At 47.6% G+C, this 14,400-nt stretch overlaps 1 protein-coding gene across 1 annotated transcript in view; it reads right to left on the bottom strand.

Annotated features, from left to right (window-relative positions):
* Positions 1 to 892: 892 nt before the first annotated feature.
* The window catches only part of PRDM11 (PR/SET domain 11), a 45,852-nt gene continuing 32,344 nt past the window's right edge, over positions 893 to 14,400 (bottom strand). The window contains 4 exon segments of the mRNA XM_050757656.1: positions 893 to 2,073; positions 2,075 to 3,153; positions 4,301 to 4,927; positions 9,403 to 9,590. Of these exon segments, the coding sequence (XP_050613613.1) occupies positions 988 to 2,073; positions 2,075 to 3,153; positions 4,301 to 4,927; positions 9,403 to 9,590 (2,980 nt within the window). The 3' untranslated portion in view covers positions 893 to 987.

Consider the following 14,400-nt stretch of genomic DNA (forward strand, 5'->3'; position numbering starts at 1 on the left):
AAGAAAGAGTATAAATAATGTAACTCGAATACGTACTTTTCATTTTACTTATTTTTTAGCCAAAAATCACTCCCCTATTGGGGTCTTGAGTTCTTGGCTCTTTATCTCCCCAAAAGCCCTGGATCGGAATGGAATTGTATTGTTTTATCCTCTACCTCGTATAAACAGGAATGCTAAAATCTCACCCCTTCTCCCTTCCCCAGGATTTCAAGCTCGGCGGTGAGGCAATGTTGCCTTCAGTATAATGGGTAATATTGTGAATTTCTAGGGGGGCTGGAAGGAAGGGATCCACAACCCAGGGATGGACGAGGCAACAGAGGTGAGGTGTGGCAGTGTCACAGTTTGACCGACACTTTTGTTTGTAGGACAGTGAAGAAACCCTCATTAGGAAATGAATAAAAAAAGATCTCAAGCTGAAGTCAGGTGGAGAGGGAGAAAGGTCAATCCCCCCAATCCAGACAGACAACCCACCCTGGCTTAAGTCAGAGATCTGATTCAGCTGGACCAGAATGTCAATGAGGAGGCCGAGGAGCTCCCTCCCATCATAAAACCAAATGAAAAAAGAAAAGGCAAGAACATAAACCCAAACCCAGAGCCCCGCCACCCACAAATGAAAACATAAACAAAATGAGCTACCTAAAGGTGATGACAGAGACCTGTCATTTTAGCTTATGCTGTTGGCGAACAGTAAGGTGGGAACACAGGAGGCCCCAGCACGTGCTTCTGTGAGTGAAAATGAGTTGCCATGTATGTTGCAGCTGCCAAATTTTGTAGACAAGAGTCAGTTTCCAACATTTTTCCTTTCTGAAAGCTCCCAGTGGCTTCTGGTGGACACGTCACCTTGGTTTTTAAAAATTTTCAGTGTGAGTTTTATATATATATATATATATAATATAATATAATATATATTTATATAATATATCAAAGCTTATGAGTATAGATTAAAAAAATATTCAACAGCTTAGTGAACTCTGCAGTGCCAGCTTCTTAAATGTCGGGGTAAAACTCCGTCCCGTGGTCCACGGTCTGTAGCGCTGGCTTCTGCTCCAGCGCAGACATCCTACTGAGGACTTCTGCTGACAGCGCATAACTATTCCCAGACTTCTCCTCAAACCAGCTGTCCAGGGCTCGCTTGGCATCAAAGTTGGCGATTGGCGGTCCGTTTACAGCGATTGTCAACAGGTCGCTAAGCTGCTCCAGGGTCAGGCGGGAGCGGTGGTTTTTGCGAACTCGCTGGAGGGCATTGCGGCCTTTCTCGCAGCAAGCGGTGGAAGTGGGGAGGACTTTAAGAACCTGGATGATCTTGTTCAAGAGTGGAAACCTCTGTTTGTACTTGCAAATGTGGCTGATCAGGTCTTTGAAGCCATTTTTGGTGTAGTAATCTGCCTTGAGTTCTCGCCACTCCATCAACAGGCTACCCCGGGGGTCCAGCCCTTCCCTACAGACATCCCGGGAAAAGGTCGGGATGGCCTCCAGGTGATCAAATATTTGCACCATATCCTCCTTGCCAAAGCTCATCAGCTCCTCACTGCTCCTGGGCCAGGCAGCCAGGTCGAACACCTGGCAGGCCTTCACAAAGATCCGGCTGCGGGAGTCGAACCTCTGAGCCAGGATGACCTGGGTCTTCTGGCAGATCTTCTCCCTGATGGACTGGAACTTGGCTTCAGCCACCCTGAGATTCTTCATGGCGATCCCATTGAAGCTCTCTCGGAAGTTCTCCTCGAACTCCTGCAGGTATTCTCCAGGGGAGTCAGCCAGCCGGCTGATCTCCTGGATGGCCTCCTCGATCTTGTCATCCACCTGGGACACCAGCAGGTACTCGCCCTGGAAGATGTAGGCCAGGCGCGAGAGCACAGCAATCACGTCCAGCAGGAAGTAGATGAGCTTGATGGACTGGTAGTCCATGAGGAACTGCAGCAGGGCCAGTGCGATGGCCGAGGCATCCGCCCGCTGGGTCTGGCTGCTGACCTCCTTGAGATGGGCCACCACCTCCAGGTAGTCCTTGATGAGGGCATTGAGGACGTTCTGCTCACCGATGATCCAGCGCACTGCGCGGATATCCCCCAGGAACTCCTGTCTCCTCACAGAGTGTGGCCGCTGTGGACCGCAGCTCGCACATGAGGCGTGGCGAGTAGCGGTAGAAGCTCAGCAGCTGCTTCAGGTTGTTCTCCAGCTCCTCCAGGCATGGGAGCTCCTTCCCACTGATGGCATCCAGGATCTCCAGGTGGGGCCGGTGCACCATGAAGGGCAGGCACAGCAGCCAGGGCAGCGTCTTGCGGATGGTCATGAACATGCTGGCACGGAGGCTGGCTGTGATGTTGGCTCCATCTACACCCAAGCCAACGGTTGGCTTTTCATCCTGCAACCGGATGCCCAAGGCCGAGAAGGCCCGGTCAAGTGCCTGGAGATAGCTTTCTGTGCTAGAGAACCCCAGCTCCTGTAGGGACAGGAACTCTGTGGCCGGGGGCCCATCGCTGCTGGTGTACTGAACATAGACAGCCACTGTGTCGGCCAGCAGATCATCACTCTGCCCATCCAGGATGATGCTGAGGCAAGGTGACTGGCGGATGCGCTCCACCAGGTCTTCCCGCAGGGCCCGGGCGATGTGATGGATGAGGATCTGGCAGTCTCCCTCGTTCATGTACTGGTCCACCACCTTGAGCTCACACTTCCTCAGCAGCTCTGCCAGGGGCCTGAAGTCCAGGTAGGGCCTGCCCTCCAGGGCCAGGTGGTAGGCTGTGTTGAAGAGCAGGGTCATGTTGCGACACATCTCCTCTGTCTTCTCCGGGTGCATGCGGAGCTTGTACAGCTGCAGGCACTTCTTGTGCAGGTTGCTCTGGCTGTGCAGTTTGATGGTGTGAATCTTAAACTGTTTGGAGCCGATGATGAAGGCTGAGGTGCGTGAGGACTGCACTGTGTACTGGCGGCAGACGTGACACCACATCTCATTGAGGGTCGGGGAGTACCGCAGGAACCAGAACTTCTTCAGCCATTCCTGCTTAAAGCGCCGGATTCGGCGCCCGGTGGCCGATGACATCTTGGAGGGCTCATCCGTCGCAGTCATCATATCATTGGAGACAGATTCATCTGCTGAATCGACTTCCTGGTCATCGTCCTCCATGACGGCGGGGCCGGAGACCATGCTCTCTGAGGCTGAAAAACAAATGGGAAAGAAACATTGATACCTGGTGGAAACAACAGGCTTTTCCAAAATCCACAGGAAACATTCCTGGAAGGTAGGTGCCACATTGTGGGAAACAGAAGTCCGTGGAAGCCTATGACAGATTGAATCCCAGCCCAGAATTAGTTTATGAGCACTCCTGCTAGCCCATGTGACTTTTACTCTCTGTGGATTGTCCACGGTTGCCTTCTGTCACACCCACCAGGCTCCAGGCTGCCTGCCTCACCCTCCATGTGTGGGTATTTGAGGGATTTAAATGCCCCCTATCAACTGGACAGTACAAGCTAGGAGAGTAGATCTGATGGAGGAGGAAAAGTACATCACACATTCCAAAGTTACACAAGAACTTGGGATTCATTTGCCCTTCATTAATGCGAACAAAAGTAGCTTGGATATGGCCCCAAGTGATTTCAGGATCAAAATGCAGTTTAGTTCAGATGCATGCTTTAAATACAAGAAACACCTCATTCTGAGCTAAGGGATGTGGTTAAAAGAGTAAGTGCTATGTAAACAGTCTCCCTCAGCTGCAGATATGAACTGGAAAACCTCCCTAGTTGTCAACCAACACTAGAGATCCAGGTAGCCAACAGAATAGGGAAAAGCCATGCAGGCGAATGGCCTGGATCCCCTCACTCTCCATCCTTCTAGAACTCCAGGCTGGGGAACATGTGTGGCAGGACAGAAATTCAGGAAGAGAATAACAAGGTTATGTTCCTGGACTAAGGTAGGGAAGCCATGAGATCTCTCCAGTGGGACACCCTGCTTGGGACTGGGGAGAGAGAAAGACTGGGTTTAGAAATTGGGCTTTGGGGTAAGACACCAGTAGGACCACCAGAGAAAGGCAACGGGTCAAGAACACAGCACACACCCCATCTGCAGCGGAACTTCCTTTATTGACAAGGAGGATACAAGGGCAACACACAGAGTACCTGGCAGAGCTGCCGACGGGCCTGCCAGAGACACTGAGGACCTGGGCTCCCACCCATGGAGGTAGCTGCCTCCATGTTACACTCCTCAGGTCTCCCAGAAGGTGGTTTCCACAGAGAGCTTTAGGCTACCCTCCACACAGCCCACTGCGTGCTCTGCCCTACAACAATAATCTCATCCAAACCAACTTACCTGCAGGGTCCGAGAACTCTGGGAGCTCCAGTACCTGTGGTGGCAATACGGGGGGCTCAGGAAGTTTCCCAGACTTAAGCATGTCTAATTCTGCCTGAAGCTCCCGAACCTTCTTCTTTAGGCGAATACAGTTAGGGCAAAAAGAGGTGGTGGGAAGTTCATGAGGGTCAGATGCAAGGGAGGCCTCGGCAGGACTGTCGGCCTTGAATGATGAAGGCTCCTCTTCTTCATCCTCCAATTGGCCTGGCTCCTTGGAGACCCCCTGGGGGACCTTCCGGTCCCCCTCCCCCTGGGTCCGGCCTATATTCTGCACACCATGGGTCATGGTTGTTGCACACCGACTGTAGGCATCATCCTGGTACTTGGGGACTTTCCTGATGACCAGTGAGGTGCTCAAGGCCAACTGGTGGGCTTCCACCTTTGCAGATTCCAGTGAGGCCTCCAGAACATCCTTGAAAATCAGGTCAATTTTCTTCTTCTTGGCTTGGGGGTGTACGTCCCCCTCATCAAAGCCACGCTTGTAGGGACTTTTGCCCTGTCTCAGCACAGGGAGATGAATGGGACCCCTCAGGTCTTCTGGGTTATCCAGAGCCTGCTCAGACTTCTCCCTCTGCAACCTCTTCTCTCCTAGGAAGGAAAACCAGGGTGTAAGGAAGTGGGGAAAACCCCCAAATTGGAGAAACCAACAGAAAACAAAGCAGGCCTCCTGTCAGGTCACCTGACACATCCCTCTACATCTGGGCTTGTGGGGCAGGTGTTGCAAAGGGGAGATATGAATCACTCAGTGGACCATCAGAACTAGACTCATAGGACCTGAACGGTGGAAAGACCTTTTATAAAGAGACAGTTTCCGAGAAGCTTCACATCTACAAGCTCTACGGTTATAAGTTAAGAGAAATCTACAGGGGAGAGTAATTGAACATTCTTTCCTGTGACCCTAGAAGGCAACATCCCACTTAATCACACTGGGTGGTGGGAACATACCTCAGAGCCAAGTGAGTATCAACTCCCCCAACCTTTGCAGCTTCCCCTCAGCCCTAGCAATGACAAGATGGCTGCTTCGACTTGGTAAAAGGTACACGTGAAACACCATAGGCCTCACTCCTTCCTCCTCCTTCGTTGCTATGGAGACAGCCCACTTAAGGCAAAGTCAATCCTTTGGCAACTGTCCTTTCTAATTCTCCCAGCAATCAGCAGACTAGGAACATGTGAGAAAGCATGATCTGAACTTCTGTAGTTCTCACTGATGACTAAGGGCAGAGGAAAGGGGAAGACAAGGAGACCTATGGCGCTGAGGGCTCCAACATGACAGCCTCTGACAAGATAAAGGACAAGGTATCCACAATGACCCAAAGCAGTCTGGAAATATAGCTGTGTCTCCTTACTTGGCAATTCAAAGGACGTTTCCTTGCCTATTTCTATCATGTGAATTACTTCAATTCACTTTGAATTACTTTCATTTGTTTCAAATATTTTGGTGAGCTCCTCAACCATAAATTATTTTAGACTGATTCCTTGTTTTTAATTTTATTTTTTGAGACAGAGACTCACTCTGTTGTCCAGGCTGAAGTGCAGTGGTGCTCACGCAGCCTCCACCTTCCAGGTTCAAGTGATCCTCCCACCTCAGCCTCCCAAGTAGCTGGGACTACAGACGCACATCATCACACCCTAAGTTTTGTATTTTTTGTGGATATAGGGTTTCGCCATGTTGCCCAGGCTGGTCTCGAACTCCTAGGTTCAAGCGATCTGCCCACCTTGGCCTCCCAAAGTGCTGGGATTACAGGCATGAGCCATGGCACCCAGCTAGCGTGATTCTTTAAAATTACCAACATAGTTTCATAAACTGCTACAGAAGTGCTGATGCTTCCTGGTGAGAGATGCTAAAAAGGCAGAGGAATCTCTTCAGCCCTTAGAGGGTCCTGAAAGTAGCCCATGGAACTCAGAAATCTCAAAGGTTTCCTAGACCAGATGCAGGGGCCCTGGGTGATGTGCCACTGAACAATGACTTGAACTAAGCTGTACTTAGGCTTTTGATGGCTCCATTTGCCAAAGGCTTCTGAGTGAAGGCCAAGGGTTTGCCATAAGCAGTCCAGATGTTCCATGCCTGGTTTCCCGTAGCTGGCACAGGTGCTGTGCCCTGCTACATGTTTGACTCCAGGTTTCCTTTAGGTTACAGCACAAAGGAAGTTATCTATTCAGGATGCACCTTTTCTGTCCTCACATGAATACTTAAGGAACAACTTTATCTCCAAGGCTTCTGGAATTCAGCAGCTCCCCACAGCCTGCACTTCTATATCAGCTGAGCTGCAGAAAGGGGAGAGATGGAGATAACTTGAAAATGCAACCTGTATGTCTTACAGATCAGATGTAGCACTTGCCCATTGAAAATCTCTAAAAATCAAGACCCACGTTTGCCTTTTGTCATGGGACCATCAGGCAGCAAACAGCTGAGGACATCGAGAAGTCAAGCCTACAGATCGCCAGAGATTCCTCATCATTGTTTGAAAACAACGTTGTTCAAATTTCTTAGTATGAGCAGGGGATCTCTGTGGACTTACGGCTTCAAGAAACATCTATGGGCCAAAAGAAACCTTTAAGCATCATGAAATTGCTTCCAAAGCCTCCATACAATATGGAAAACAGAAACAAAGGAAACCTCAAAGTAAATTAATGAGTCAAAGTAGGTCAAATCACATAAATTGTTAGAATGTGAGCTTTAGATGCAATCTATTCTTAAAAGGAATAACCACAAAGGAATAGTTTACACTGTCTTCAGGAAGACTTCTGGCAACAACCAATAATATTCCTACTTAATAAGAACGAATAATTCATGCTCTGGCCTCCATCAGGGTGCCAACCTCCAGTTACAAAGAAACCTCCTTCTATGTAAGACCATGAGTGATTAGGCATAGGGGATCTCCCTTTCAGAGCAGCACTGGCACACCAATCTGGGACACCACTAAAAGTACCCGGAGTCCGCTGAAGTTACAGGCTACAGAGGCACACATTTAGAAGCCACTGAGCTCCATGACCATTCCCAAGGGCTTCAGGATCACCCACAGCTGTGGAACTGCCCCACTGTAGCTTTCAGTTTCCTTCCTATTTCCTACTGCTCAGCCTGACCAGGAATAGACCCTCTTTCCTCCTGTATCTTCATATGTCTCAGTGTGTCTCCTTTCAAGTCTGTCTGACACACCTCATTTGAACCACTCCAGAAAGCTCACACCCTTCTCTGAGCAGTCCCCTGTGGTCTTGGGGCTCATGAGGATGATGCAGCTTCAGGTGCTCTGGAGAAGACCACTGGGGGAAGAAAAGGACATCACAAATCCAGAAGAACGCAAGAAGGTTATGACTAAGGGACGAAATCTGTGTTCTCAGATATGATTTCTCTGGGTTTTCTTTTCTTCTAGTGGTATGATTCTTTGGGAAGCTTCTTGGCTGTCTTCATTCATTTCTTCTTTCATCCATTCAACAAAGACTTATTGAGTCCCTAATATGTATTAGGCACTTTTACATGAGGCATCTCCAGAGGTCACATGGAAACCACTGCAGCCTCATCATGGAAGCACGCCTTGCCAAGTGAAACCAACAGGTGCCCAACCCTGAGATCCAAAGAAGACAAGAAATGAGTATGTTTATGGGGTCTCCTTTTACTGCCCATCATCTCCAGATACCTTTTACCAAGTCAGGCAGCAGCTGTGCACTCAATGTCCACAGTTTGCTTTGTTCTGTTTTGCTTTTAAAGATAGCTTAGTTTGAATAGGTCACTCCCACCCCCTTTTCGTCTTCTCCCCTCATATTCCAAGTGAAGATTTATTTCCAATTAGTAAGTTGGTCAGGAACACGATACAGTGAGGCTTGGGAACAGCCTTGGTTCCTGGCACCAGATAGACTCTAGGTATTTGGGTGTGTGGTTTTAGTGTAAAAAAAAAAACCCTTGAAAGAAGGGCCTGGACTCACCAGTCTACCCTGGGCAGGATGAGGATGGAATAAAAGGGTAAAGGACTAGAGGCTGAGAGTAGTTAAACTCTCTTCTTACGCTGAGAAGCAGTAAAACTGCTTCTGAATGGACACCCAACCCACCCAGCTTCCCACTCCTAAGTCACCCTCCCACCTCCTGCCAACCTTCTTCTTTTGATAGATATTGTTCTTTCACCTCATCTCATTAGGACTGCAGTAGAGACACCAGGAGGAACCAAGGAGGGGACAGGTTTTTTCTGGGACACCAGGTAACATTGGAGGTCAAACTTAGACCTTGAAGTCAGACTGATATGGATTAGAAACCTAGTTCTGTCCTTCCTAGCCAGGTGACCCTGGATGAATCACTGTATTCATTTGATATTCGGTTTGCACATCTGTAAGATGGGTAAAAGAATCCACGTGGGATCATGAGTATTAAAAGTTTATAGCTGAGGACTTCTGATGATGGAGGCGGGCATCGTCCTAAAGGCCACATGTCCACGACTCCATCTAATTCTCAGGGTACACTGACAGGGTAGGGACGGCTGCTATGATGATTACATGGAAACATGCAGAAAATCTGCTCACAGGTTATGGAAAATATATCAACACCAGATATTGTAGGTAACTGAAAGCTCATCTCTTCTACTCTTCACTAATTTCTAACCACAGGGGTTCCCAGATACCCAACAAGCCTCTGATGGTGGTAGAGTGGGGTCCTTGAACTGTTGTCAGTATTTCACATAATGAGTATTTAGTAAATGTTCCCTGTTATTGCGATCATTATTGAGGCAGTAGCAGTGTGTAACATCTTTTCATCAACTGGAGTTGGGGAAATAGGGTATATTTTGATTAAATACATTTGCTTGGCTTTGGGGGCTTGTCTCTGTCATAGATACTCTGAAATGTGTGTGGTAAGGATTTCTGAGACCATAGGGGAAGAGAACATGCTGGGGTAGCCCCTGCCTGGCCCAGAGCTGCTGCTCAGACCTCAACCATCTGTTCCCCCAAATTACTCTGGGTCTTCCCATTGCTGGGAACTGTATTTCCCATTGGTTTTCTCAGGAAGCTCCAAAAGAAGCTATCCAGGCCTCCCCTGGGGCTCAGTGGTGGGCACAGTCCGCATGGAGCATGGCACTCACCTCTGGCCAGGTTGCGGTGGATGGTTTCCTGGGACATGCTGTGCAGGCGCTTCATGTAGTCCTCGCTGTACCAGACCCGCAGCCACTCCCCAGGCCGGATGTCCCTGCATGCCCGGAAGTAGATGCGCTCACTGTGCTGGAACGCCAGCAGGTTCTGCTCCCTCTCCTCCCGAGAGATGACCACGTACCTAGCAGGGAGGGGAGAGAGATGAGAACGCATGGGCCACCCTTTGTTGAGTGCCCGCTGGTGCCGGCCCAGTGCTGGGCAAGTGTGGATGGTTAAAAGTCCACAGGCATGTGGTCCCGTGTGAACATCGGCAGAGCAGCTGCCCTGTCTGGAGAAGTAGCACTGGCCAGAAACCATCCCTGTCCCGATGTCACTGTGTTGTGGGACCTCAAGCAGATCTCCAAACCTCTAAGAATCTCTGTTTTCTGAGACTGGATATGACACCTGCCCTGCCTGCCTCACAGTATATGGAAAATATATCAACTAGATATTATAGGTGATTGAAAAACTGAAAGGTCATCTCTTCTACTCTTCACTAACTTTTAACCACAGGGGTTCCCAGATACCCACAGGCCTCTGATGGTGGTAAGGCTGGGGTCTTTCAACTGTTTCCAGTATTTCACAAAGCCTAGCTCAAATAGCCCATGTGACAAGGTGTCCAACAGATCAATTAATAAATGCTAAAGATCAAAATCTTTAAAAAATGGGGGCTTCAGTGGGGACAGGGGAGGAAGGTAAATAAGAGACTACAGAAGGTTGACAACCACTGGTTAATCTTACTAAATGATTTTAGGATAAGGAGACTGAGGCTCAGAGAGGCCAAGCGACTTGCCCAAAGTCACACAGCTAATAAATGGGAGATGAAGCTTTGAGTCCTATGCACGTTTCCCACTGTAACTCATGGCTCCTATGTGGGCATGTAAAGCACCAACTTGGCAATGACCAGAAAACCTTTAAAGTTCTGTCAAACCCTCAGATTCTATGGCCCTCGCCCATTCTCACTGAAACAACATTTGCAACATCCAGCCCACCACCCTACCCACCTCCAAAAGGTGAGATGAGGGAACACCTGCTGAGGAGAGAAGGTGTACAGATCAGAACGCAAGAGGAAATTAGTTGGCGTTTTAGGGTTCTGAGATACACAAGCATCTAGGAAATTTGTAGTAAAAAATAAACTTAGTTCTTTATGTGATGGTTTATCTCATAAACCAGGGACAATAATCAAAGTCCATCTGACTGGTGTAGCCCAATGAATTATATCTGGAAAAGTCCAGGGGAAACAAAAATTCACAGAATAATTCAAGTGGATAATAAACAAATGAAAAGTATTCAGCATCACTAATAAAAGAAACACAGCATAGCACATTGTCTCATTGGCACAGATTTCTAAAAGATGATAATATCTCTATTGGTAAAGGTGGTACGAAAGGTGTCTCCTGTACTGATGATGTAGAATTAACAGGTGTAACCCTTTAGGAAACAATGTGGCAACATGGCTCAAGAAACATTTACAGATGAAGTATGCAAACCTGGCATACCACTATGGTGACTTGTATCATTGTGTATAGTAGTACAAAGGCAAAACATTTAAATGTCTAATACTAGAGAAATGATTTCATAAATGATGCTACATTTATACAATGGAATGCTACTCATCTATAGAAAAATGTTTTCAAAAAATCTTTTATGACATGGAAAGATGGTGTTGAAATAAGATAGTGTGAGAACAATAGGACTGGAAGTATTTAGACTATGGTTCCAATAATGCTTTAAAAACAAGCCCCAGTAAACAACTTGAAGGAAATATACCAATATTTTAACAGTGACAACCCCTTATAGGTAGATCATCTTTGTAATTTTGCATACTTTCAAAGTTTCCCTCAATAAACAAATATTACTGTCACCCACCTCACCTCTGACACACACACAAAGAAAAGAAATATATGAATGCCAATTCCAGTATGAGGTGACAGTGGTGGCGGCTAGCAGCATGGAGAATCTACATTCTAGAGGTCCCAGGGATGGCACCAGCTGCCCCTCATCTATATCCTGCCTTTCTCATCTGGAGAGCCTGGGAGGAGGCTGTTGCCTTCCAAGGAGGATCACTGGAGTCCAGGGAACAATCCATTCTGGCAACAGGATGCTGCAAGACCTCAGAAGGGGTAAGACCAAGGCGGATGGGACAGCAAATGTTGGCTTTGGCTGCTTCAACCTTTTGAGAGAAGTAAGCCACAGGCTCCACCATGGAGGTGTAGAACTTGCAGGATTTACAGTGCTTAGATCCCCCAGAATTTGCATCTTGTCCTAGGTCTGTGTTCTCTGTTAGCCCCAACACATCGGTGTTCTTATCAGCATCGGATATAAGCATCGCTATCTCTGAGTAGTGAAGACCACACGGTGATTTCCACGCATCCAGCCGTGATGTTATTAACAAAGGACATAAGAGAAGGGAAAAGAGACCCTCCTGGCTGACAGAAGTTGCTCCAAATTAATAATTCCCGATCTCAATTCTACAACTGTGAGTCAGACTTTTCTCCATAGCTGAGATTTCTTCTGAATATGTAAAATATTTCCAGTCCCCAATTTAGTGAGAGTCTAGGATTTGACATCCAAAAATAATCAACCTTGCAGTTAGCACAGAATAGAAGTCGTTCCAAACTTTCCTGCTCCCAGATATGAAAGGAAAACCATTCATTCATCTTTTTCTCACAAGACTCACTTGAATCACAGAGCACCAGGAATGGAGAATACTGTCTTCTCCTTTTTTTTCTTCCAGTTTCTAAACAACCACCAAGCTCTAAAAGCTAGAATTATTTCTCTGACAGTCAACATCAAGAGAAAAAGCTAGATGAGAAATACATTCCTATCACGGATTTATTTATTCAAAAGAGCAACTTCTAGGGTGTGTCAAAAGGTTTAGAAAGACTCAAGTCAATTTCTCTTTCCATCTTCCGGTCTTTTTCTATCCATCAAGAATCAATATTTGGAAAGCTAACCTCAAGGCATTGTATAAATCACAAAGTATTTTCAGAGGCAGATCAACACTTATTCAGATTTTGTTGCATTTGGTTGTTCCGAAACTTAGCATTTGAACTATGATATATATGACAACTCTCGGTGAATCACAACCCATTCCCCTGACAAGATGTTTATGTTGTATCATTTAAGAGGTAAAGCTAAATGGAGCCAGCTAGGTCCCCAAACCTGTTACCTCTAATTAGATCTCCTGCTTTTAAGTATTTTGCCTTAACACATGCTGGCTTGAGCCACTCCCCAGAACCCTTCTGTTCCCATTCACAACAGCCCCTTTATGAAGAACTGTGCCTGTTCCATTCATTACATGGCTGCGGAAAGCAGAAGCCCTCCCAGGGAGTGGAAGGCTACCAGGAGGTGCAAAATCTATCCATTGTGGCTGAGCAGCTCTTTGCAAGGAGGTTTGAGGAGTTACCAGGTCACTACCTCTTGAGAGAAGGCACAGAGAATGCCTGGCTGAGGCTGTTCTGCAAATGCTAGCGCTTATTGAGGCATTTCAACTCCAACCCATAGAATTTGGGACCTTTGGAGCAATCAAGGGGAAGGTGGCGGTGCTGCTGATGGCGGTGGAGAGCTCTGGACTAAACCTGTCATGATGATCCTGGATTGTTTTTATTCCAACCTCCCCGCTGACCTTGGGGACTGGATAGGTAAGTACTAAGACAACAGTTCTCAGACCTCACCCACTGTGTCTTATCAAGTGCATCATATTTTCTAGCTGGGTCAGGTCATGACTATTGGTTCCAATGCAAAAGAGAACATAACACAGGGCATCCATTTTGCTGGAGGGAATCGACTAGGCTAGGCTCAGACACTACTGCTTAATGGGTATCTTCAATAGAAAGGAAGCTGCCCCAATTAGGGAGGCAGAACTAGGAAAAGACTGACCGAGAAGAGGCTGGGCTCAGTGTTCTCACATGCATAGGTCTCCGGGCTAGGAGGGGCTTTGGGTCACACATCCACCTGGTCATGGCTACAGGCCTCCCTCTTCCAATTCATTTCTGCCTCTCATCCAAGTTTCCTCTCCCTGTTTTAATGTGCTAGCCCCACAATCCCCACTGAAGCCAATAAACAGAAACTGAAAATCTTTTCCATCCCAATTTGACAAGTCCTCGCTGTCCCTTTTGCTCTGACTTCCATTTCAGTTTTACAGCTTCCGATTCGGCCCCTTCCCTCCCCAGGAACAGAGAGAGCAGCCAGCCAGTCACTGCTTCATACATTGACCTTGGGAGAGAAGGCCCTGGGAATGGTTTCATGGCATCTTTGCATCTCTCGAAAATTGGGTAGTCCTTCATTTCTATGGTCATGCTTTTTGACTAAGAACTGCAGAGGATGGCCTGGATTTCAAGAGGCTAAAGGTAGGTTAGAACCTTCTAGAAAGGGGATCTGTGGGCAAGACTTGGGGATTTCCTGCCTTAGAGAAGCTCTCTGGGACTGGCATTAAGCCAGAGCAATGCACAGGTGAGGAGGCCTCCTCTTGGCAGAGGAGGCAGCTTTGGTTACTTTGAGAAGCCTCAGATCTAGGTGGGCAGAGCCTTGCCAGTGCCAGACACAGACACCTGGATTGGTGGGGAGGGTCACGCCTCAGGGGGCCCCTAAAGTGCGCACTGGCACATGGACAGCCCCTGACCCCTCTAGAGCCTCCTGTCCGAAACGGTAATTGTTTTACCACAACGTCTCACTTACTTTTAGGGAACAAAAGGTAAAATTGACTTAGCAACACCTCACTTTTGAAGAGCAGAGAAATGAAATATGACTGAGTGGTTTCGTGCATGGATACTCCATCCCTTAAGCCTATGCAAGCCCGTCCTTTCCTCCGAGGGCCTGGCATGGTGCTGGATACAGGGAATCTGGCAGTTTATAGAATCAGGGAAATCAAGGGGCACTCAAGCCCTTCTCACCAACATGCTTTTCCTTAATCATCTAACCCCTGCTTTGGGGACCTTGAGGTTTTCACA

This window comes from Macaca thibetana, chromosome 14 (genome assembly GCF_024542745.1).
Source record: "Macaca thibetana thibetana isolate TM-01 chromosome 14, ASM2454274v1, whole genome shotgun sequence".
Lineage (NCBI taxonomy): Eukaryota > Metazoa > Chordata > Mammalia > Primates > Cercopithecidae > Macaca > Macaca thibetana.